The sequence below is a fragment of the Ruditapes philippinarum genome, unplaced genomic scaffold, assembly GCF_026571515.1.
Source record: "Ruditapes philippinarum isolate M1 unplaced genomic scaffold, ASM2657151v2 ctg3912_1_1_1_1, whole genome shotgun sequence".
Lineage (NCBI taxonomy): Eukaryota > Metazoa > Mollusca > Bivalvia > Venerida > Veneridae > Ruditapes > Ruditapes philippinarum.
The window spans coordinates 49,424-73,674 of NW_026864213.1; the positions used below are offsets into that span (position 1 = coordinate 49,424).

General features: G+C 32.0%; 2 protein-coding genes across 5 annotated transcripts; one reads left to right on the top strand and one right to left on the bottom strand.

The window, feature by feature from the left end:
* Positions 1-5,002: 5,002 nt before the first annotated feature.
* LOC132724840 (perlucin-like) lies at positions 5,003-8,448 on the top strand. Of its 2 annotated transcripts, none has more exons than XM_060709793.1 (4): positions 5,003-5,314; positions 5,973-6,076; positions 6,631-6,721; positions 7,815-8,448. In XM_060709793.1, the coding sequence occupies exons 1-4, from the start codon at positions 5,158-5,160 to the stop codon at positions 8,039-8,041; spliced, it is 579 nt and encodes a 192-aa protein (XP_060565776.1). In that variant the 5' UTR covers positions 5,003-5,157; the 3' UTR covers positions 8,042-8,448. The 2 variants fall into 2 exon arrangements, with proteins under 2 accessions (XP_060565776.1, XP_060565777.1); XM_060709794.1 differs by having other exon boundaries at positions 5,008-5,314; positions 5,979-6,076.
* A 1,673-nt stretch (positions 8,449-10,121) lies between these two features.
* Positions 10,122-23,936, bottom strand: LOC132724839 (uncharacterized). Of its 3 annotated transcripts, none has more exons than XR_009624966.1 (5): positions 21,336-21,725; positions 15,863-15,976; positions 13,745-13,804; positions 12,532-12,732; positions 10,122-10,429 (listed from the first exon to the last, which is right to left on the bottom strand). XR_009624966.1 is itself a non-coding variant. In XM_060709791.1 (5 exons), exons 1-5 carry the CDS (start codon positions 23,793-23,795, stop codon positions 10,200-10,202), a joined length of 660 nt encoding a protein of 219 aa, XP_060565774.1. In that variant the 5' UTR covers positions 23,796-23,936; the 3' UTR covers positions 10,122-10,199. The 3 variants fall into 3 exon arrangements, 2 of the variants coding, with proteins under 2 accessions (XP_060565774.1, XP_060565773.1); XM_060709791.1 differs by lacking the exon at positions 21,336-21,725 and adding an exon at positions 23,741-23,936; XM_060709790.1 differs by lacking the exon at positions 21,336-21,725 and adding an exon at positions 21,026-21,321.
* Positions 23,937-24,251: the final 315 nt, after the last annotated feature.

A 24,251-nucleotide genomic window follows, 5' to 3' on the forward strand; every position in this document is an offset into this window, starting at 1 on the left:
CAAATATCCAATCAAAATAAAAAAAACAAACAAAACAAGCAAACAAACAACACGGCTACACTTTCGACAACAATAACTGTTTATTACGATACAAAACAAAGTCGGGTTTTGGTCATTATTTTGTGTTATCCCTTTTATATATATATATATATATATATATATATATATATATATATATATATATATATATATATATATATATATATATATATATATATATATATATATATATATATATATATATATATATATAAATATATATATATATATATATATATATTTAATAGTTGATGAAGCGAACATCAGAGAAGTAGATAGAGAAAAAGGGAATTGTCCTTTGTATACATGTAATATGACACAATATTTTGCAGGGCATGAAAGTACATCGAATTAGTGACATTTAGCTTTGTTTGACCAGATTTATAACGAATCTCATATGAAACGCCTGCCACGAATTGGATTGCACCCGTAAGGGGTGATACAAATGTAACTTCCTAGTTATCTTATATTGATTTTGAACGTAATGTTTTGCATTTAAAACTACCGAAGATATTCGGGTCATAATATTGGGGGTCATTGTCCAAAGCTCAAAATTTAAGCATGGATTGTAACTGAATTGTATGCTTTTTGAACCTAGAAATCATAGAAATAATGGTTAAAGTTTAAGTTGCGACATCAAACTTCATTTTAAAACGACAACAAAGACCGGTCCATTGATAACTCTTTCGATATTTCAATTTTAGGAGGGTAGAACCCACTCATTCTAGCTTGTTTTCTGTAAAAAGATTTGCTCTTGGAAAAAAAACGTGAAGTTAAACGCGAGTAAGAGCAGTCAGAATTTCTGACACGTTTTCACTTTACAAATAATAAATACATAGAATAAAATACTGATTTTTCCAAAGCATATATATGTACAAGTGTATATATGTAAAAGTGAGCGGGCTCTTCACTTTATTCCATCAAGACAAAATAATGATATGAAAGACTCGAATTTGGTATTCGTTTTCTGACCCTGAGGACCACAAAAAGTTTCCTATCGTGATTGAATTCTTTTGTATCAGTCATTTAGAAAAACAACAAAACAATATTTTTCACCAGATAATTTCTTTTATTATATTTATTATAATTATTATTAATTCAATATTTATACAAAAATTAATCTAACCTCATCGAAATGAAAACAAACAGTAGGTTCTGCATAGAGTTAGTAAACAACTTTATACTGATAAATTACCATCACCTAGTGACTCGGGTAATTAGATGGCAACCGTTTACCTTTGGGTCATATAACCTGTAAATTCTATCAACATACTAGCCATAAAAACATGTTATAGAATGATGAAGCCGTCAAACGTTATTTTTTAGACCCATAATACTAGCAACTATTGACAACTACAATGCCTAGAACATTAACTAGTAATAAAAATAAAAACTGACACATGTTTTGAAATTATACACATGCATATGGCTACAAAATTCAAATGCAATAAGTAAAGTTTCTCATAGGATATCTCGTTGAAATATAATCTTTATGCCTAAATTGCCTAGAAATGTCCATTACTTTAATAATTAATTAGCCGATTATACCAAAACCTAACTTTGATTTAATTATGTTTTAATATTTCATACGCGCATAAGATTACCAAATATCTAATCAGTTACAAATGAAATCTTTATTATAAACGTGTTTAATTTTCATACAAAAACTTTATTGTCACCAATTTTCATTGAATTTTAATATTATATATTTTATATAAAGATCGTCATGTCTTAAACGAAACCATTTCATTCACAGTCAATAAAATAAAGTCAAAACCCAGATTGTGTTCATCAACAAACAGTGCATTGCATTGATAACTTGCATTTATATGATAAATCTAACTTGTATATAAAAAGTCTTACACAAGTTATGCTACGTTAAGACATGTTTAGAAGCCCAATAATTAAAAAAATAGTTACAAAAGACAAAAAGTGTTGTTTATTTAGAACTCTCGCAAAAGTTAAAAAAATGTATTTAAATTTAAATGCCTGTCATAAAACTTTGCTTTAGAAAGAAAATATACTATAATATTTTTGGAAATTTACAATAAATTTCAACACAGTCGATTCCAACGGACCTATGTCATGTATCAACTTCCTTACTTAGAACATTAATAAAGGACACATAAATAAGACACGTTTCAAAGGCGTGTACTACAAAGACTCAAACCAGCGCAGCGACTCCGCGAAATTTAACATCTAAAACGCGACTCAGCTAACCAATACGTCACAGTTATATTGGCGCCATCATGACATTTTGTACCTTTATATTTATGATATCGAGGACGATGATGATCATAGTTCAGTGGTGATGAACTTGTGATAAGGACTAAATGATACAAAGAACATTGACTGTTACAAATGCCGTCGATCCCTGTTATTGACAATTACATTTGTATCATGTTTGACTTGTTACGAATGCGATAGAAGATGTTGGTGCAATACGGACATTTATAAAATGAGTGAATTTTTGATATATAAGTAAATAATTTATTCCATTAAACATCAATTTGCAGGTCATACATGAATTACTTTCCGGGATCATAGAAAACTTTATTAACGGTTTAGGAGATTTTTTAGAGTTACAATGTTTGTGATAATTGTTTCGTTACATGAATACAAGTCCGTCTTGGTCAAAAAAGGTAAGGTTAGTGGTTTATTCAAATAGAACCTTGTTCAGGTAATTCATACTGTATTTTGAAGTCATTAACATTTAATGAGACAGTACATAGGCGAGTGATTTAGATCCATTCTAGCTAAGGATTCATATGTTTGTCACAAAGTGCGAAAAATGTGCAGTCTCACTGGGACTCGAACCCAATCCCTTGAACTCTGGACTTGATGTAGCATGTTTATGGAATTTTAGAATTGTTATTTTTGAAAGAAATGGGCATTTACAGTTGATCCAAACTCCCGCGAACCGACTGCGCTATCCGACCGCTTACACACATCCTATCCTAATTTTGAGTAGTCCTAAACCGTGAAATATATGCTTAAGAAATGTTTTACAAATGGTAGTAATTGAAATAACAGAAAAAAGGGGAACAGTTACTTAAAATGACATAAGTTACGTGATATAAGTTGCTGACTATGGTAACATAAATTATTTTCCTTATTTGTTAAGATAAAAAAAAATTTAGATTAAAACTTCATCCATTGTTAGTCCATTACTATGCGAAATATTTTGTTAAAAAAGGTTCTTTTTGAAATTTTTGAATAGTGTAGATTAGAAATAATGATAACATTTGATGGTCACTATAACCTTGTTCATAAACTGTTGTTCAAAGACTTCATTGTAACGTGTGGAATGCTTTTGTTGTTGCGTGTTAAAGAACCTGTGATATGCTAAATTTATTCATATGTAAAGGTAAAAACATTTTCCTTCTTCCTTCTTTATTGTTTAACTTATATACCAGCTAAATGTTTATCAAATAATTGTCATTGTACAAACAAATATTAGGTACTCGACAAAAGTTTACAGACTTTGAGAAAAACAAAAAAAAACATTCTACGGTTTTGTACTCCCTAAATAGCGTTTTATTATATATTTTATATATTTCATGTCGTTGACATTTTTGACATTTTTTTTCATTTATTTCATTTATTTAAATTTACCAAAGTCTAGTACAGTTACTTTTTACTGGTCAAATATCAACAGAAATACTTACAATGCTATTTCACAGATTCTAAAATTTTGGTGTCAGAATCGAGAAGTAAATTTGCAAGAGGGGCAGCGCCAAATTCCCATAGACAGATCGAAAAATTGTCATTCACTAAGAAAATGATGTCCGGATTCAGAGTTTAATTATTTTTGCATTTTTATGATTTTATCAGAGATTATTTGTGTAAGACTTAAGTGTCCGTTTGAAAAATTAAAAAAAAAAATTTTTATTTTGTTCCGCCTCTTGCTTTCTCGTTTAGGACATAAGCATTTTCAAACTTGGGGACCATACGCCGCTTTTATAGATTTGCACATTAAAGATTGAAGATTTTATGATACCCGCCGTATGAACACTTCTGCGGATGTTTCTAAATTCCACAGGGGAATCACGTGACTTTGTATAGTAGTACAGTAAAGTAATCATTATTTTTTATAAAGTTAGGTGAGAAATGTTTCGTAAATCTAAACTAGACCTTTTCTATCATATGCAACAGTGACTTTTCTGTATATATAAATGTCAAGTGCATTTTCTCGTATGCTTTTTTATTGTTTTCGGGAACATTGTTTTGAAATTGTCTTCGTTCACACAAAATTTAAAACAATTTTCTCGAAAACCATAAAACGTAGGACAATGCACATGGTATTTATATTTTTTAAAGAAAGTTTACTGTGGACATGATATGCAAAGGTCTAGTTTGGATTTAGTAAACGTTTCTCACATAAATTTATAAAAATAATGAACTTGCCGAGACTCAGAAGTCGCCATTTCTCGTTTGTAATACTATACAAAGTCACGTGACTCCCCACGTGAACCTAACGTTGTCTGGTTTAAATGCTGAGTTCTGTTTAAGTTGGTGCAAACGCGAGTGAACTAAAGCTTGTACTTATTAGTACCGCCCATGAACATGCTCAATTAAAGCAAGCATGCATCATTTTTGATTCCATCGTTTTAGGCGTTCATATTTCGATTTTCTTTGTCTTATCGCTGCTTCCTGCATGTAGGTAAATATATGTAAAACATTACACAATTCTAAGTTTGTGCACATTGTTGTAAAAAGAACAACTAAAACCCAACAACCATAAACAATATTTTGTTATATCAAACTACAAAGGATTGGTTTTGAATCACTTTGATCAAAATAAATTTTGTCAGAGAATGACATACTATACATATCAAGTTCCTTTAACCTACAAACAGATGACAATAACTTAAGACATTGTCCTTAACATAAAATATCAGTTTCTAAAATTAGCCTTGTTGAAAAACCTTGTATAATTTTAGTCTCCACCTCTTAAAATCTTCAAAATCGCCTGAAAAGTCATGTAATGAATATTATAGACATCTGGGTGTTTCTGATGAAGACGTCACGTGACATTTGATAATATTTAAGCAGAGTGTTTCACCAAAATTAAGCAAAAGGATCTTGCAACAGATTACAAAGCATTAAAGTTCAAGTATGAGTGGAATGCTCAGGCTAGTTTTTGCGTTGTACCTTGTTTGTTGCGTTGCGACACAGCAAAATTTCAATTGTTACTATGAGGAAAAGTTTTTAGCAAAGGTATACCGCCTGGAATACAGAGTAGAAATGCTGGAAGAAAAAGCCAGTAAAGAAGGTAATCTAATTAATATAATTTAATTATGTTTAATTTTAATTTAATTATTCCTACGAGATCTTTACTTTTCAGAAGTTATGATTATGATAATTTAAATATGTCATTATAAAAGGTATAAAATTACATAAAAACAACAGATGCAATATTAAGCCACTCGTATAAATAGAAAAGCTGGTGTTCACGAATGAAATATATTTCAATCTTATAAGTAAAAACATTAAATTTTCTTTCTATTTCATGCTTTTTAAATGATTTTAAGTATTGTTTTACTAATTTTGCCGCGTAACGTCGTTTATGACGTCGTCACATCATGTCGTCACATCATCAATTTTGAAATATAGTTCTGTTAAATTTCTCTAATTTTGTTACATTTTAATATAATTTATGATGACGTCGACTTTCTTATCCTATAGAAGCAAAATTTATTTTGCATTTATTTTTGTCTGTTATTCCGTTTAGTTATGATATTCTTTTCATCCGTATTCAGATATTGTCCGGCTTAAGCAGAATTCTACATTTATTATGTACGAGTGGTTCATATTGGCAGAATTGATAAACATTTGGAAATAAAATATACATCTTTTTAATTACAATGTTTTAACTTTCATTAAATAATTTATTATGACTGTATATAGCAAGATGACTGTCTTTTTCATAGACAAAGATTATAAAGAATGTATGCAATGCCCAGATGGATGGATACAATACAAAGGGTCCTGTTATATGATTGTGGAAGAGAAACTATCATTTGATAAAGCACGAGTAAGTTAGATAAAAGATTTAGGCTTTTTTACATATTTTTTTTAATTGAAAATTTATTTTTTCAGCAATTTAAATGTTTTTTTTTTCACAAGACTTGTTGTGGAATGATATTTTATTGAATCAGTTGATTTATATATAATGTGTTAGAGTTTATTGTTTTAAAAGATGGCCATCACTAGAACTTCAACTTAGGTCCAAAAGTTTAAAAGATACAATTTCATTTTTTTGCATAGATCGTCTGAAACGCTTAAAACTACAAACAGTGAATGAAAAATATATGATTGAAAAATCTATATTTAAATCTTAAAGCAATTTGTAACCTGATCTGAGTTAAACGTGATTCCATTTTTTTTTTCATATCAGATCATTTTGTTCAATAACAATGATTATCTAGAAAAAACTAACGGAGAAAGCGAATGGTCTAAAATACTGTGATTAGATCTTCATCATTTTAGAATACTAATTTGGGATAAAAAATATTTCCTGTCCTGTTAAGTAGAATATTTTAAGTCCCTTTTAAAATGATAAATTAATCACAAGTCTGTTATTTTCAGGCCAATTGTCAAAAGTTTAATGCTGATTTAGTCCATATAGACAACGCAGACGAGAACACGTTCATTAGAAACCATCTTAGAACATTAAAAGGTATGTAAACTAATTGGCTATTTCATAACTTGGTCAAAGGTGAAACCTTGATTTAAATTTTATATTTTATGATTGAGAAGTGCGACGAAAGGATAAAAAAATGAACCAAAAGCAGCCACATTAACAATCACAACACCTCGTGTTCACTTAGATTTAAGGATAAGAAAACTTGCTATCTGATAGCTAGCATTCAAAAAGTATAATAATACGTTTTTTTTATCCTGATCTTTTCTTTGTGAATACTGGTCATGGATGAAATTATCAACATATAAGATGTATAAACCGTATCAAATTATTATGAACTGTGCAGGCAACATGTTCTATAACTTTAGAATTGTGCAGACCAAGAACATCTGGCACATATGACCGTTTGATCATGGTCTGCACTGTTCGATATGCAATAAGTATACATTTGAAATTTTCAACAAAAAAAATGATAAATGATTTTGTTCAGACTGAATGATTGACAAATTAATCATTGTATTGGTCAAAAGCCATTTATGTATGACCATAACTTATATGCAATGCAACCTGTAAATAAAATATGTTTGCTCCAATTGTTGAAAATAATTGAATTGATACACTTTAATCACTAAATTTTTTTCCTTGTTTCGCTCAATGGTCAGCTTGATTAACTTACTGACATTAGACCAATGAGAAATATTAAAAGGGGAGCGGTGGCCTAGTTGTTCAAGTGTCTGCCTCTCAACTTAGAGATCATGAGTTCGACACCTACTCAGGTCGCGACCATGTTTCTTCATATGACACCAGTACTGATTGGTTCCAGGAAGCGGACTCGAAAGTGATTAATTTAAGTTGTAAGAACTTGTTCCGCAATCGAGCTAAAATAACTACGTTTAAACCGAGAAACATTAATTGTGCAATTGCACTGCATGATAAAAATAACGACTTTGCTCAATATACTGTTCATTCATTATTATTTTATTATTCTTATTATTATTTTTATTTATTTATTCATTTTTTTTGCCGGCAGGGGAGTCTAGAGATTTATCTTTAAATAACTTGACGGAATTTTGAATTCTTTGCGTATCTGAAAATCATGAATCAGTCTTATCTTGGATGTCATTTACAGGTATTGACTTTTGGATTGGACTCACAGACGCTGCCACAGAAGGTCTTTTCAAATGGGTTGATGATAACTCTAGGGCAACTTTTACAGACTGGTATCCATCCCAACCTGATAATGGCGGGAATAGAGAAGACTGTGTACACTTTAAAGCGATTGGGAATATTCAGTGGAATGACAGAGAATGTTATAGTACTGAGAAGTCTATTTGTGAAAAGAAAATCATGTTTTAAAACTAGATTAGACTTGATTAACCATTTCAATAGAAATTCTCTTGACATTATAATATACGGATATCTATGAGCCGCGTCACGACAAAACCAACATAATGGGTTTGCGACCAGCATAGATCCAGACCAGCCTGCGCATCCGCGCAGTCTGATCAGGATCCATGCTGTTCGCTATCAGTTTCTCTACTTGTAATAGGGTTGGTAAGCGAACAACATGGATCCTGATCAGACTGCGCGGATGCGCAGGCTGGTCTGGATCCATGCTGGTCGCAAACCCATTATGTTGGTTTTGTCATGACGCGGCTCATATTGCCTCTCTCAATGCAACTGAAAACTGAATAATTATGACCTTCTGATTTATAGATATGAGACATCTGTTCTTGCAATTAAAACACATATGAAAATTTTTTTTATCAATCTTTCCATTTTGTTTTTAAAAACAAATATTGTCCAAAATCAAGCAACAACAAAAACATTCCACCCATCTAAAATCACGAACATTAAAATCCCCCTCCCCAAATAATAAAGTGTAACTCGAATAGGAGAGTGTATAGAGACCGACATTAGCCACGGCTGATGCTATATTTTGTCTTTCCCAAGGATATCACTTATCTGTGTCTGCTTAATATCAGAATTGGTTATCAAAAAATGATGAAAAACCATGGAATTACCCAAAATCGAGTTTTTCAATGTTAACACTTGGCGTTACACATAATTTTAGTGAACAATTGTTGTTTTGTGGCATATTGTCAAGTTTAGCAGTTTGAACTTATTGCAGGAGGCTTTTCAATGAAAAGAGCCATTTTTCAAATGGCTGCTTTCATTGGAAAGCCTTCTGTTACAAATTCAAACTGCTATGTTCAAATGGCTGTATTCATTGAAAAGACTTCTGTTACAAGTTCAAACTGCTATGAAATGCTTCAATACTGATGAATATTGGCACAAATGTTGACTGGACCACAGCCTCTGTAACAGCATTTTCCTTTACCATGGCAATGGGGGATGTCTCAAAATTGCAAAAAATCGCTATTTTGCATTGTTTTTTCCCCATCAAAACTGATTTCAAAGTGCTGCAACTACTTCACAATGAATTGAGAGATAGAGTAAAACGCTTTTGAGCGTTGGTTACATGTTACCTCAAGATCGGCCGGATGCCATTTTTAGCTTCTCACAAGTCAAAAATTATCTTGACACGTTCCCCCGCTGACATCCCCTTCATGTACCTTTTGATAAGGGGCGGCGCCGAAAAAAAATGATCACATTTTTAACAACATCTCTCTAAGGAAAAACAATGTTCCGGGCCCAAATAGGGCATTTTTTTCACTATTTGAGGTCTCTAAAGGAATGGGGGATGAAAAGCCGTCAAAACACGTCTATATGTTAGTTTTTAGCAAGTTTCCTAAATTTTACTTTTAAACAAGCGAAATACTGGGATTTATTTATGAAGAAACCCCCAAATCACCCGCCGCTTATAACTCACATTGTTTGGGATATTTTACGTAGCCGTTTGACATTATCCTTTTAAGCATGACTGTTTCACGCGATTAAATGAAACAGTAAAAAATATCAGATTTTTTTATTAATATTAAATCTATTTATTTCATTCTTTCATTATTTGAAGTGTCGCGAATTTCTGCATCAAAGGGGAGTAACCCATCCGGCAACCTTTTGATGATTTACAGTGTTTCGCCCCTTTGATTCGTACAAAATGTCGGAAACAAACCGAATTATTCTTCCTTTTAAATTGTTAATTAAGTTTCTTAATTTTTACAAATTTCATGTTGCAGATGCGAAACTGAAAAATAATAATTAAGTAATAATGTAAAGATGTATAAAAACTATCATAAAAGTGTGTAAAAAGCTGTTTTCATCCATAGAACCACATAAAAAACCGGCTTGTAAATAATGACCCGATCAGTAAGTCAGTGATTTTATGATTTTTTAAAGGCCCATAATGCCTCAGAAATGCTTTTATTTTTATTTCTAACAAAAACTATTTCATACATTAACACATACAATAATTTTTTATTTTTCATTTTAGATGAAAAGTAATGTTGATGGACATGTCTTAAACAACAGCATGTGCATTGAAACATTTTAATAACTTATAAAAATAATACAAACAAACATTTAAAACACAACAATATTTCAATAATATTTACTATCTCTCCACATGAATTTCATATGGTAATTGTTTTTTGGTATCATTTGTTTTATTGTAATAATATATACTTAAAATGGCAACAATGACGACAACTATTAATACAGTGCTATAAATAGATATTAAAAACCATATCGAGCACGTGTATACTAATTTATTACAATCACGTGACTCAGTGTCGTCTGCTACTTCCCTTACGTGCTGGTAAATTCCGAATGTCCATATAGAGCCTGAAATTAGAAAATGACAAAAAATGTTCTCATGTTACATGCATGTAAATAAATAAAAAATAAATAAATAAATAAATAAACGTTCACGCAGCGAAAGTCGTTTTAAATGTTTTAAATGTTATTCTAGACTGTATTTCGGCGGCACACTCACCATACGAAGGATCGTTTGAGGAAAAAAAATGAGCCGCGTCACGACAAAACCAACAAAGTGGGTTTGCGACCAGCATGGATCCAGACCAGCCTGCGCATCCGCGCAGTCTTATCAGGATCCATGCTGTTCGCTATCGGTTTCTGTACTTATAATAGGGTTTGTAAGCGAACAGCATCGATCCTGATCAGACTGCGCGGATGCGCAGGCTGGTCTGGATCCATGCTGGTCGCAAACCCATAATGTTGGTTTTGTCATGACACGGCTCAAATTAAATTTCTACAGTTTGATATATGAAAAGAATTTCGACCACCATTGGGAAAATTATTCCCAACAAAGCATGACAAATGAGTTTTAAGATGGCATGGGGTGTTCTTAAACTATAATAGCTTTATACAGTCATGTATTACTACGCTTGAAGAATTTGACAATTTTAAAATGTAAAAATCTATATATTTTGATGTCTGTGAAGTGTAAAATAATTATTTATATTGTGATTCAACTATTACAGAATACCTAGTAAGTGTAAACGAGTGGGTCATGTGTAAAATTATCTCCAAATCTACTATAATAGCAGCTTGATGCATTTTTGCAATTAACTTCAGCTATAGTTACTGAGTATTCTGTATGGAAGTAAAAATACTGCTCTTTCACATTATCCTACTTAAATAATTTAGCATTCGGTGCTACTTCTTCAATGATAAGCATTTAACATTCTCTAAAACCATGACGTTATAGATTATATGATTGCCTTTCTGAAAAAACAAAAACAAAAAACAACAACATTTTTTTCGTTTCTGAGGCATACTATGCCTTTTAAATAAGTCGTTTACTGAATTTAACACTTTTGACTTCTCTTCTCATGGGGAAATTGGTGAATGGCACCGGAAGTGCTTGAAACAACAATCCTTGGTATAATTCAAGATGCATGTACTGCAGATACATTAACCATCAAGTCAGTCACCGTCCTTTCACAAAAGTATGCTATTTAAAGATCTTAAGTGACTGTTCGACTTAATGAATATGTGCCAAAATTTGCCTGCCTATACGATAACTAAGAATGTCATTCTTTTTAATTTGAGATATTTCATTGGTCGGCAAATGATGTTGAAAACTTAGCTCAACTGTATTTTCTTGTAGTAAGAAACAGACGAATCCGAAGTAAAATTTTAGAGTACTTGATAGGACGAAATTCCCTTTGTATAAGTCTTATTTCCGCGTAAACTAGCTACTTTTTGGTGTTCCCTTTTTTTAAGCGACCAGCTTGTAAACAGCTACCATGAACAATATCTGATGATAACAAATTGATTAAATACCGTGTGTTTATAACATAAAACTTTCTATTAATGTACCGATATAGATATTGACATTAAAATCTTTTACATCAAAGCGTGGACAAAACAATACTTTTTTTTAGAAAAGCCCCACTTTTTAAAGACATAAGTGGGGGTGGTACGGGGGGGGGGGGGTCGTTGGTAAGCTCACCCGAGTCACCGACTTTGTCACGTCACATTGAAACTTTATTGGTGGGTGAAGACTTGCAAATTGCCCCTCCGTTCATTCTTTAAGGCACGAACGGGCACCTGAGTAGAACGATCGACTTTTCTTAATATGGTTGGATAGCTTCCTCATATGGATGGATTCGAACCCTCAGCAGTTAGAGGCGAGTCATTTAATCAAGGACCTAAACCAATCGGCCAAGGAAAAAATTCTACCAATGTAAAATGTTTTCAACAAAACATGTTTATCATAATTTAAGAAATATTCATATATTTGCAGGAAATATATCTACAATAATGATTACTAGCGCAATAGGTCTTCTTAGTACTAGAGATAGTCCGTTTCCATGGTTTCAAACTCCACTAGATGCGCGACTTTTATTGACATGTGATCATTATCTATGTCTGAATATACACACATTCCTAGATAATTCTTTCTTTCTATGGTTACTTACCGGTTAAAGTCCAGAAAACCAAGAAAATTGATAATATATCAGTGCACGTATCGAGTGTATTCCTTTCATTGTCCTCGTGTGTTCGTCTGTGACACGTGTTAAATAAGTTTAAAAATGTTTTAAGAATAATGGCAACTCCTTCTAGCACCAGAAATAATGGCAGTTCTTGTTCATATGGACACTCGCGAAATCTAATGACACCTGGAAAATGAACGCATGCTCATTATAAATGAGAAAGCAGTAGGGATAATATAATGCTCACGTACACATATTAATTGTGTTTTAAATGCGATATTGATAGTGATTTACTTAAGACATAATGACTTAAGATAGTAATTTTGCAATACAATATGTGTCATACGTTTTTCAATATACATTAAACATAAATGAACAGTTAATCCTATTTAAGGAACGACAACTAGACGACGACGACAACAACAACAGCATCATCATCAACAACAACAAATACATCATCTTCATCATCATCAACATCATCATCATCATCATCATCATCATCATCATCAACAACAACAACAACAACAACATCATCATCATCATAAACAACAACATCATCATCTTCAAATACAACATCATCAGCTACAACAACAATAACAACAACAACAACACCAGCAGCAGCAGCATTAAAATAACATGTATCTGATCATGTATCCAAAAATCCATACATATAATTCTTCTGTGGTTTGTTTTCACGTATGATACGGAATATATTATCAACAACATTGTAATTAAATATTATGGTATAACAAATCTTTTATTATAGACAAATTCACTTTAATACAAAATAATTATCAGAATTCCGTTCAAAGTTGGAACTTAAGTGACATTAATAAGGAAACCGGTTAAGTTAAAATCTCGCAGTTTTCTTTTCTAATTAGGTTAACAAGTATGTAACGTCAATAGGTCAAACATATCTTAGGTTGTAATTTACAGACTGCACATTTGAGCCGCGTCACGACAAAACCAACATAGTACGTTTGCGACCACTATGGATCCAGATCAGCCTGCGCATCCGCGCAGTCTGATCAGGATCCATGCTGTTCGCTATCAGTTTCTCCACTTGTTATAGAGTTGGTAAGTGAACAGCATGGATCCTGATCAGACTGCGCGGATGCGCAGGCCGGTCTGGATCCATGCTGGTCGCATACGCACTATGTTGGTTTTGTCGTGACGCGGCTCATTTATAACCACTTACCGATGATAAAAATAAATATTGCTACAACAGTCAGCAAGGTCCGACAGACAACTGCAGAGGCTGAAAAAAACAACAGTAAGTAAAAAGATTATTTCGTAAAGGCACATTATGCCTAAGAAATTCTTTTTTTTTCAAAATTCTTTAGAAATATAAAACATGGGTTAAGTAATATTTAAATAAGGGATTAAGAAATGTTAAATGTTTAACATTTGAAGAAAAAAGCACTGAACGTGCAGTAATGAGTCGTAAAGGTAGCAAAATGTAAACCAAGTAGTATTTTGACTTCCATACAAAATACTGTTTCACAATGATCATACCGATTGTCAACATAGCAAAAGAACTAAAAGATATGTCATGAATATGGCTAATAAAAACTGTTACAAGATATCAAAACTAAAAAAGTTTTTGAGAAAAAAAAATTGATAGAATTTCCGAGGCATAATGGGCCTTTAAACGATTGAGACGTAAATAGAGCAACAGTGAATTAACTTGACAATCTCAACAGAATATAATTATAATGTTGACAATTGACATATAAACATACATTACAATAACAATTAATTATAAATCTGTCGAAAATTACTCAAAAACGCTTTTAAGATCGCTATGTTGTACCAAGTGATCTATCATTTAGAGATAGCGTTAAGTTTGATAACTGTTTATTTTATGGGTTTTTTAGGGGGGGGGGGGTATTATGAGTCAGACCGAGTTATGCAAAGGTCGTGTATAGTCTGATTTTATTGACCTGTCAATTATGAATACATTATAGCACTCATTTAAATATTCGATCCTACTTCGGTTTTGTCCGTTTATTTTACGAGAATAAATATGGAGTATAAAGCTAACTTTTAGAAAACCCCCACTAGCTTAATGTAGGTTCTTGTAACATCCGCAATAGCAAAGACGGTTAAGTGACTACCTTATGTATGAGAGGTCCGAGGTTCGATCCCTTCTTTTGACATTTTTTAGACGTCACTTATTTTTAGACTTATTTTTTCTTTATTTTTAAGCAAATTATAATGAAAATGATCAAGCGCTTTCAGAATTTTCTACACAGATATGAAACAACTAAGAAACACTGACTTGTCACGTTTATTATTGTATTTTACGGCACTGAAATGACATTAATTTTATTGATCCGAATGAATTTTGAATATTAATTCTTTAACAATGTTATTTAAAATTAAGAGTTTTTTTTTTGTTTTTATGAGCTTATTTTACTTATGGACGTTGGTCCAGGTGGTTTATATACAAAAAGATAGTATTAACAAAAAAGTGCAAAACCTATTAACACAGAGGGAACAAACTTAAAAAATATCGAAAATAGTTATAAATTAGAAAAAATGTCTGGACATACGCTGTCTCGATCTTACAACACGTAGGCCATTTAGAGATTATATACCCATAGTTTACCCTATTGCGCTATAACGGTCAGTGTAACTAATGCAAAGAAACCAGATGAAATTAATCATATCTTACTGCTTAAATTTCACGGAATTAACCGAACATTTATCGAATATTAATATATTCTGTGCATTGACCGTATAATCAGTATGGAATTGACAGGTTAATAAAATCAAACAATAGCGACTTTCTCCTAGGTAAATAATGAAGATCTCGTATGCCCATTCGTGCATTATTTAAGGCACGAGTGGTAATCTAATTGACAGAGTCGGGGTCAGTACTCTCTGTGCCTGAAAGGGCGGATGGACGTTTATTAAGCTTAGAACACACACAGACTATTTGACAGAGTAGAACAACTGACCTTCTGTTAGCTTGCTTGGATAGAATCCTCACTTGAAGGAACCCAAAGTGCCTGCCAGGGATCGAACCATTTACGGCGAGTTACAAGAAAACAGGGCACGAAGTACTCTTAATTATTTATTGAAAGTTTTTCTTACTATTGCAAAGATAAGCTTCTTAAAAGGACACGTAGCTTATCATTTTACTGACCGACGAAACTGTTTTTCATCCCTAAGCCCTCTATGCGGTTTCATCCTTGCACTTTTTCTTAAGTTGAAGATGATTTACGGTAACAACTTAATACAATTACTACCGATAAATTTAATAATATATATTCCTTACTTATTGAAGAACAGACAAGAGAAGATATCTTACACGAGTTACGGAAGACCACGGATACATGTGACAGGAAACCGGAAAGACTATCTTCCTGGGACACAGCTGCTTGTATTGCAAGTAGAATGGATGTCTCGTGCTGTTTAGGGAACGCTGAAAAAAAGAAAGAGTAAAAGACTGTGAAAATATCTATGTAACATTATGTTCATTATGTTCATAAGACGTAGACATAAGGATTGCTAAAATATCAGTCTTTTGTATTCAATTTTTCTATGCATTTTGTATTTGTATGTGTTAGTTTTTTTTTACTGTGGTGGACACCACTAGACCACATTAAAAGAATGTTTGTAGTTTGAAGGGGGAAGTTAAATGCATTCAAAATTTTCCATAGTCTTAGTATGACATAATAAAGCTCAGTTTCAAGACCACGGTAACTTTTTTGTTAGTTTTGGAAGCACTAAAATAAATGAGAAAATCAGCATTACAACTATTTGGTTTGATGTACAACTATGCTCTGTTGCCAACAGTTCACGCAGTCTAGGATTTATTCATCTATGTTGAATAATCGTGAAGAATTTGTGACATGCTTGTGTGTTTGATTAATCATTTGAATTTTCATGATGAAAATAAGTAAAAAAGTGTGCACTATACATTAAAGTGACATTATGCTCATGCTTTTTTATATTGTTAAGTTCAGCTAAATTAAATTCATATTTTAAAAGATCGACTGATATAAATGTGATTGACCAACAATTGATATTGGAAAATGTTAAGGATAAAATATAAATCTACCTAAATATAAAAATACTGCCCCACTCTCTTTATAAATTGAAAGTTACAGGTAAATCCTAATGGATAGTCACATCAATTTCCTTTCGCCAAGTGAGATATATATCGTTTACGCAAAGTAAATTATAATATTCAAAGGTATGATGGCAAAATGTAAATTAATTTATTTTGACTTTTACTTGTGAACTCCCTGTATACCCTTGGATAAGCATAATGAAAGATAGTGATGGGTCAAAAAAACGCTTTACGGAAACGCACAAATATTAAAGGCACATCATGTCTAAGAAATTATTTTTTTTAAAATTCTTTAGAAATATGAAACATGTGTTAAGTGATATTTAAATAAGGGATTAAGAAATGTTACGTGTTTAAAATCTGAAGAAAGTAGCACTGAACGTGCAGTAAAGAGTCGTAAAGGTAGCAAATTGTAAACAAGTAGTCTTTTGACTTCCATACAAAATACTTTTTCACAATAATTATACCAAATGTCAACATAAAAAAAGAAACAAAAGATATGTCATGAATATGACTAATAATATATTTTTGGAAACTGTTATAAGATATCAAAACGAAAAAGTTTTTTAGAAATAAAATTGATAGCATTTCTGAGGCATAATGGGCCTTTAAAGGAACTCCACTAAACACTGGTTAGTCAACTGGTACACTTAAAAAAAAGATAGTATACAATATATTCGATATTGAATTGATAATCGCTTCTATAGGATTCTTTGGCCGATTTGAATGAAAAACCGTTGCAATGCTCATTACTTCGGGATCAATTTGCACAATTAAATTGATTGTTCCTGGGAAATATAATGATCAAATGATCTGAAATTGTACACGAGTTAAAGGTCCAGACCTACATCCAGTTTTACGAAAATCTTTAAACATAGTTTCGGTCCTTTCACGTGAAAATCCCCAGCGGAGTCCCTTTAAACCGGTGTGCGCACTCATTTTAACTGTTGAAAGCGATTATTATTTTCTTATCATAGTCTGAATAATAAAATTGCATAAAAGAAGTAGAAAAAAAACAACAAACAACTGAAACCCAAGGTTAAAGGAAAAATAATTGCCATTATCACAATAATTGAATAAGCTTTAATTTAAAAAAGAAAAGAAAATTAACTTGTCAAGATTTACAATACAATTTATTTGTGCTAATACAAGCGTTTGCAAGGAACGCACCATTGCGCTTGTTATATAACAATGTCGTTCTACTACATATGGGGCATGTAACACGAACGCATATCGTGAGTTCGTGAGCTATTCCATGTACAAGGTTGACCCACTGTTAAGCTAATAGGACTTTAGGGAAGTTTAGGGACATAGTTTCTACCTAGATTTTAATCTCAGTCTTAAGCAAAATATGGATTTGCATCTGGGACTTCACTCCACAAGTAAGGGTGGAAGATTGTCATTTGATCTATAAATACAGTGTCCGTGATATATCTTTCACATGACATCCACATACACGTGACCATTTTGAAAAAAAAATTGTAAAGGGGGACAATAAGGATGTAAAGGGAGACAATAAGGATGTAAGGGGAGAAAGTAAGGATGTAAAGGGAGAAAATAAGGATGAAAAGGGAGACAATAAGGTTGAAAAAGGTAGACAATAAGGATATAAGCGGAGAAAGTAAGGATGTAAAGGGAAATAATAAGGATGAAAAGGGAGACAATAAGGTTGAAAAGGGAGACAATAAGGATGTAAAGGGAGATAATAAGGTTGTAAAGGGAGACAATAAGGATGTAAAGGAGACAATCGGGATGTAAAGGGAGACAATAAGGATGTAATGGGAGACAATAAGGCTGTAAAGGGAGATAATAAGGTTGTAAAGGGAGACAATAAGGATGTAAAGGGAGACAATTAGGATGTAAAGTGAGACAAAAAGAACACTGTTTCTCTTTGTTAGTCTCTTATTCAAAAATTGAATATGAATATGATAAAACATGATTGATTTCATGCTGAAACGAAATGTTTTAAAAGCACATTATGCCATAAAAATCCAAATTTATTTAATTCTTTAAAATGTCAAACATATGTTTAATAATGGATTAAGATCATATTTGCAGAAAGAAGCGCTGAATGTGCAGTAGTTTGTCGTAAAGGTATCAAAATGTTAACAAAGTAGTATTTTGACTTACATACAAAATACTTATTCAATATATGAATTAAACTAACTGCCAACAATACAACAGGAGCAAAGATTTACCTTTATGGCAATTGACTATTTTTCTTTGAAACTGTGACATAATACCAAAAATAAAAGAATTTATTGAGAAATAAAAATGATAGCATTTCTTAGGCATAATGGGCCTTTAAATGTTCATACTCGAAAGTAAATACATATTAACTGCATATTATCAAACTATCCTATAACGTTATAATAGGACGCTTTTTTTGAAACATAAAATAGCAAAATTTAAAACTTGATTTAAGCTAAAGATAACGACAATAACTATACAACAGATCGAATGACTAATAAATGATTCCAAAGTCTTTGAAAACAGATGTCCTTATGTTTGAACGTTTAACCTTTTACGTCTCGTCTACACCATCCAGTATAAAACAAAATCTTTTATTACACCGCGATCAATCAAAGATAATCTATCACTAGGCATTGATGATTTTTTATAAGTTGATTATATTTGAATGACATGAAAAAGGCTCTGCCAAGAAAGCGTCCCGTAACAAGGTCATAATTTTAAGTTTTTACGCTATCAATATCTTGAAGTCATTGAATTCTTTGATAATTTGATATATTTTGTTGTTGTCAGGAATTGTAATCACACGTACGCAAGATTTTATCTGACACATTTTTTAAATGAGCCGCGTCACGACAAAACCAACATAATGGGTTTGCGACTAGCATGGATCCAGACCAGCCTGCGCATCCGCGCAGTCTGATCAGGATCCATGCTGTTCGCTATCAGTTTCTCCACTTGTAATAGTGTTGGTAAGCGAACAGCATGGATCCTGATCAGACTGCGCGGATGCGCAGGCTGGTCTAGATCCATGCTGGTCGCAAACGCATTATGTTGGTTTTGTCGTGACACGGCTCAAATTTAGTTTTACAAAATCTGGTAAACCAATCAAAAACTAATATTTTACTAGTAGGTCATTTTCATATATTGATTTAATTTTACAAACACAGTGCAAATGAACTAACGATTGCATATCTTGTTTAATTTAAAAAATAAAACGAACGGACGGACGAATGAACGAACGAACGGAACTTAAGAAATGAAACAAAACAAACTTAATAACTAAAACCCAATTTTCAAAAAGAAAGAGATTAAAAAAATGAAAGGTTCCTGTTAACTTCAAATAACTTATTGATCAAGTAATCTTTAAAGTTAAGAAAAAATGTTTAATTATGTTTACAAGCAAACAAAATCCGTGTGTACAAAGATTTTTTATCATAGTTAAAGGCTCATTATGTCTCACAGATGGATACAAAAAAATGTATTTTATTTTCATTCTGCAGACAGGATAAATCTGTTAATTATGTTGTAATATTGGAGTTAGAATATATGAGATACTTATCACCTGTATAAAAATTGCGTCGAAATACTTTTTTCTAAAAAGGTATTAAAATGTAAACGAAGTGGTATTTTGACTTTCACAAAAAGTACTAAATCACTTTAACGACATACTAATTGCCAGAAAGCAAATGGAGCAAAACATGTTTCAGCTAAATATTGTTAATGAGTAACTTTTTTTGGAATCTGAAACAGGATACCAAAACTAAAAGCTGTAAATTTGAGAAATAAAAATACTACCATTTTTGTGACTTGGTGGGCCTTTAACGGTTAAAGTACATTCCTGTGTTGCAGCGATACTAATATTAAAATTTTAAAGGTTTGATTCGATGCGAAGTTTGTTCAATAAAGTGAAAAATAAGACGCCGAACTTAAAACAGACCATGTCCGTTGAAGAATTATAAACAACTGAACACTTTTGTTGATGAAGCATAACTTATTCAGGATGTGTTAAATTAGAGTGGCAGTGCTAGTCATGGCTGTTCATGTAGTATACTTTTCAGTACAAACATAAATGTAAGTTTAGCTGCCCCTCACCGCAGTGGGTTCGAATCCCGACAGGAACTTTGAATTCTCTCATGTTAGAAAGCTATATCGAGCTAGCTAACGGAACGTTCTTCTCAGGTGCCCTTTCGTGCATGAACAATTTACACGGAAGGGCACCTGAGGTCTTCCTTCACCAATAAAGCTGGAAAGTCGCCATATGACCTGTACTGTGTTGGTGCAAATGTAAAAACCGAAAAAAAGTAAAACTTCCATTTTTAATTTGCAACTACCGAAACAATCTGAACTTTAGTATTTAAAATGTCTCTGAAAAACTGCTAGTTGCACATTGCAGTAAAGTAAAATCGAATTCAATAAAAAAAATACCTGAGCATTTAAAAATCTCCGTATAATTCTCCGAATCACTCGAATACGTGTCTGTGTTTGTGCTCACTAAGCCTTCTTTCTCCCTTGAATACATTTACGCTTATTATTTACAACTGTTTCATAAAGAAAAAAGTTTTAAAGACGCGGAAATGTATAGTCCCCACTATGACTCACGCAATGTTCATTGTATTTTTCTTCCGTATTTAGACTTTAATTAAAACAAAAATCACATATATTTGTCTGCGTTGCATATTATCATCTGCCACATTTGCCAAAGGGTACCATGTTATTAATTTACTTTATAACTCACATATCCTATCCTTTTAGCCTAAGTTTTAGCTAGCTTTGAACTATTTTTCTGTCTTCCTTAAAGGTAAGTTTGACGAAAAAGATTGCCCACGTGCTTGTAGTAAACTACCTCATAAAATCCAAGTTGTTTGTTTACAATCTATTCACAATCCATTGAAAAGCGTCGCGAATGATCGCATTTTAAAACGTTTTTCAAATACTTTATTTTGAATTTAACGATGATGTGTTATTTGAGGTCACAGATATTAAGTTTTTTTTGGTTTAAAGCTTTTAACGAGCTTTAAATCAAGGCTGTTTACAGAAATTTTGTTACAGTTCATAACAAATTATGTGTACAGGTAGAATATCCCATGCTGTGCCTTTTTCAACGATTTATAAAATCTAGTTTATTATATCGCAATATGTTACTTGCGATCTATCTGAAATAGCCTGATTTGTTTTTTTAAAAACTATACAGTAACACCTGTTTTGATTGATATGGAGTACGTACACAAATAAGGCAAGTTAAATATATACTGCCGTAAAACCAAACTTAATTGCAATTCACGCAGACCACATGCTTTAATTCTCGTTTTGTTTCTACAACAATGAAGTCAAACACGACATTAAAATCCGACAATTTTCTCTTCAGTTAGTCTATATTTAATTAATAAAGCATGTTTTTTTAAAAAAAAAAAGGGTGACGCCCTCTTTTTGAAGAAAACTTATTTCACTGTGTTACAGGCTACATATTTTCGTATAAATTAGTTGGAGATGTGAAGTACACATGAAGATATAAGTGACCATACCGAACATAGCTGTAACTTAATCAGGCGACTTGACCTCGGCATGACCTTTATATATTAGTAAACTAGGTGGTATAATTGATTATACATTAAATACGTCGTAATCTACCGTCAAGACCGACACCGCCGACGGCCATTAGTTATCTTTATATCATATTGACGTGTTACACAGAAAACATACATTATATACTTTTTATACATGTAGTTTTAGGCTATGAAGTGCCTTGAATGTCTGTCATTCAATAAAGACTTAGACTTACACTTAGTCCGGCAGACCCCTTATGTCATTCAGTAATGTTTTTGATGCTGTAATAAGTCAATTAAAAGTGTATAAAGCAATATATGGATTGTAAAATTATTTTTATATACCGGTATTGGTTAAATCTGCATGCCTCCAGATGAGCCAAAAATTCTAAAAATAATATTATTTGATAAAAATTTACAAAAATTACAAGTAAAAATATTCACAGCGCAAAAAAATGATTGCTAGTCATTTACAATAAATGAATGATTTATTTGCATTCTATCATCATGTTTCTTTCCCGTGACTAACGCAGTAAGGGCTATTTTTGAATATTTTGACCTTTATGTCAAATTGGTAATCGAATTGAAATCGAATAGTATATCCTTGAAATCATAGATAAACTTTCTAAACTAGCAGCACCAGAACAATGATTCTGATTACCCTGGTTATTCTGATCTTCTGTTGTTAAATATTGGTTTCTAAGGCTTAATGAGCCTTTAAGTTAGCAACATCGATTGTTATTTTATCATTGGAGTAAATAATGTTATTCATTTATACATTGCATTTGTCTGTCCTTTTCGGGATATCAGCAAACCTTAAAGGCACATTATGTCTCAGAAATTCGTACTTTTTTAATTCTTTAGATTTGTCAAACATGTATTAAATAATGTTTTAATATTACATTACACAATATTACATTACATTACATTGCATTACATTTAGAACTTTTTAGATGTTAACAGCAAAAGAAAGTAACGATGAACGTGCAGTAATGCGTCGTAAAAGAAGCAAAATATTCACTATATTTATACCAACTGCCAAAAGAGCAAAAGTAGCAAAAGAGTGTTCATGAATATGGCTATTTAGTATTTTTTTTTGAAACTGTAACAAGATACAAAAAAAAAGTTTTTAAGAAATAAAATTCATAGAATTTCTTAGGCTTTATGGGCCTTTAATGAAATGATTAGGTTCAATGAAATGATTAGGTTCATATATTTATATATAAAACTATATATACACACCAACACCAATACCAACAACAATTATCTCTGCTACACTCACAGACAATAGTTATTTCAAAATTCAACAATAATCATATGAGCCGCGTCACAACAAAACCAACATAATTGGTTTGCGACCAGCATGGATCCAGACCAGCCTGCGCATCCGCGCAGTCTGATCAGGATCCATGCTGTTCGCTATCAGTTTCTCTACTTGTTATAGAGTTTGTAAGCGAACAGCATGGATCCTGATCGGATTGCGCGGCGCGGATGCGCAGGCTGGTCTTGATCCATGCTGGTCGCAAACGCATTATGTTGGTTTTGTCGTGATGCGGCTCAATTATATTTTTAGCTGACAACGTAAGTCTCGTCTCACCTTGCCTTTCACCAAGCCTTTCATTTTTATTACTGTAGCTCGGAATGCTATCCATCTTTTCTTTATTAAATACACAAATGTCCTTCCGTTAAATTAACACCGTTACATGCAATGTTTTCTTCAGAATTACATTGTTCATAATACTTTCATTGTCAATACACACTTGTCCAAAACTGCTGTACATTGTATGAACACGGAAGATGTTTAAAAATATAATTAGTAAGATCAATTAAAATGGTAATCATTTCCGACATTATACATGTACGTTTTGTCCTAGGGCAAAACAATCATAATGACCTCATATTGAAAACGTTCAAAATTGCATTTGAGCTAGATCAAGAATGATCAAATAGAAAACGCACTTAATTGCACATGCATTGCATAAAACTTTTAAAAAGAACATATTTTATTAAACGTAAACTATACAGTTTCTGGTGTTTAACAATGAATAATACATATAAATATAATATAATATAATATAATATAATATAATATAATATAATATAATATA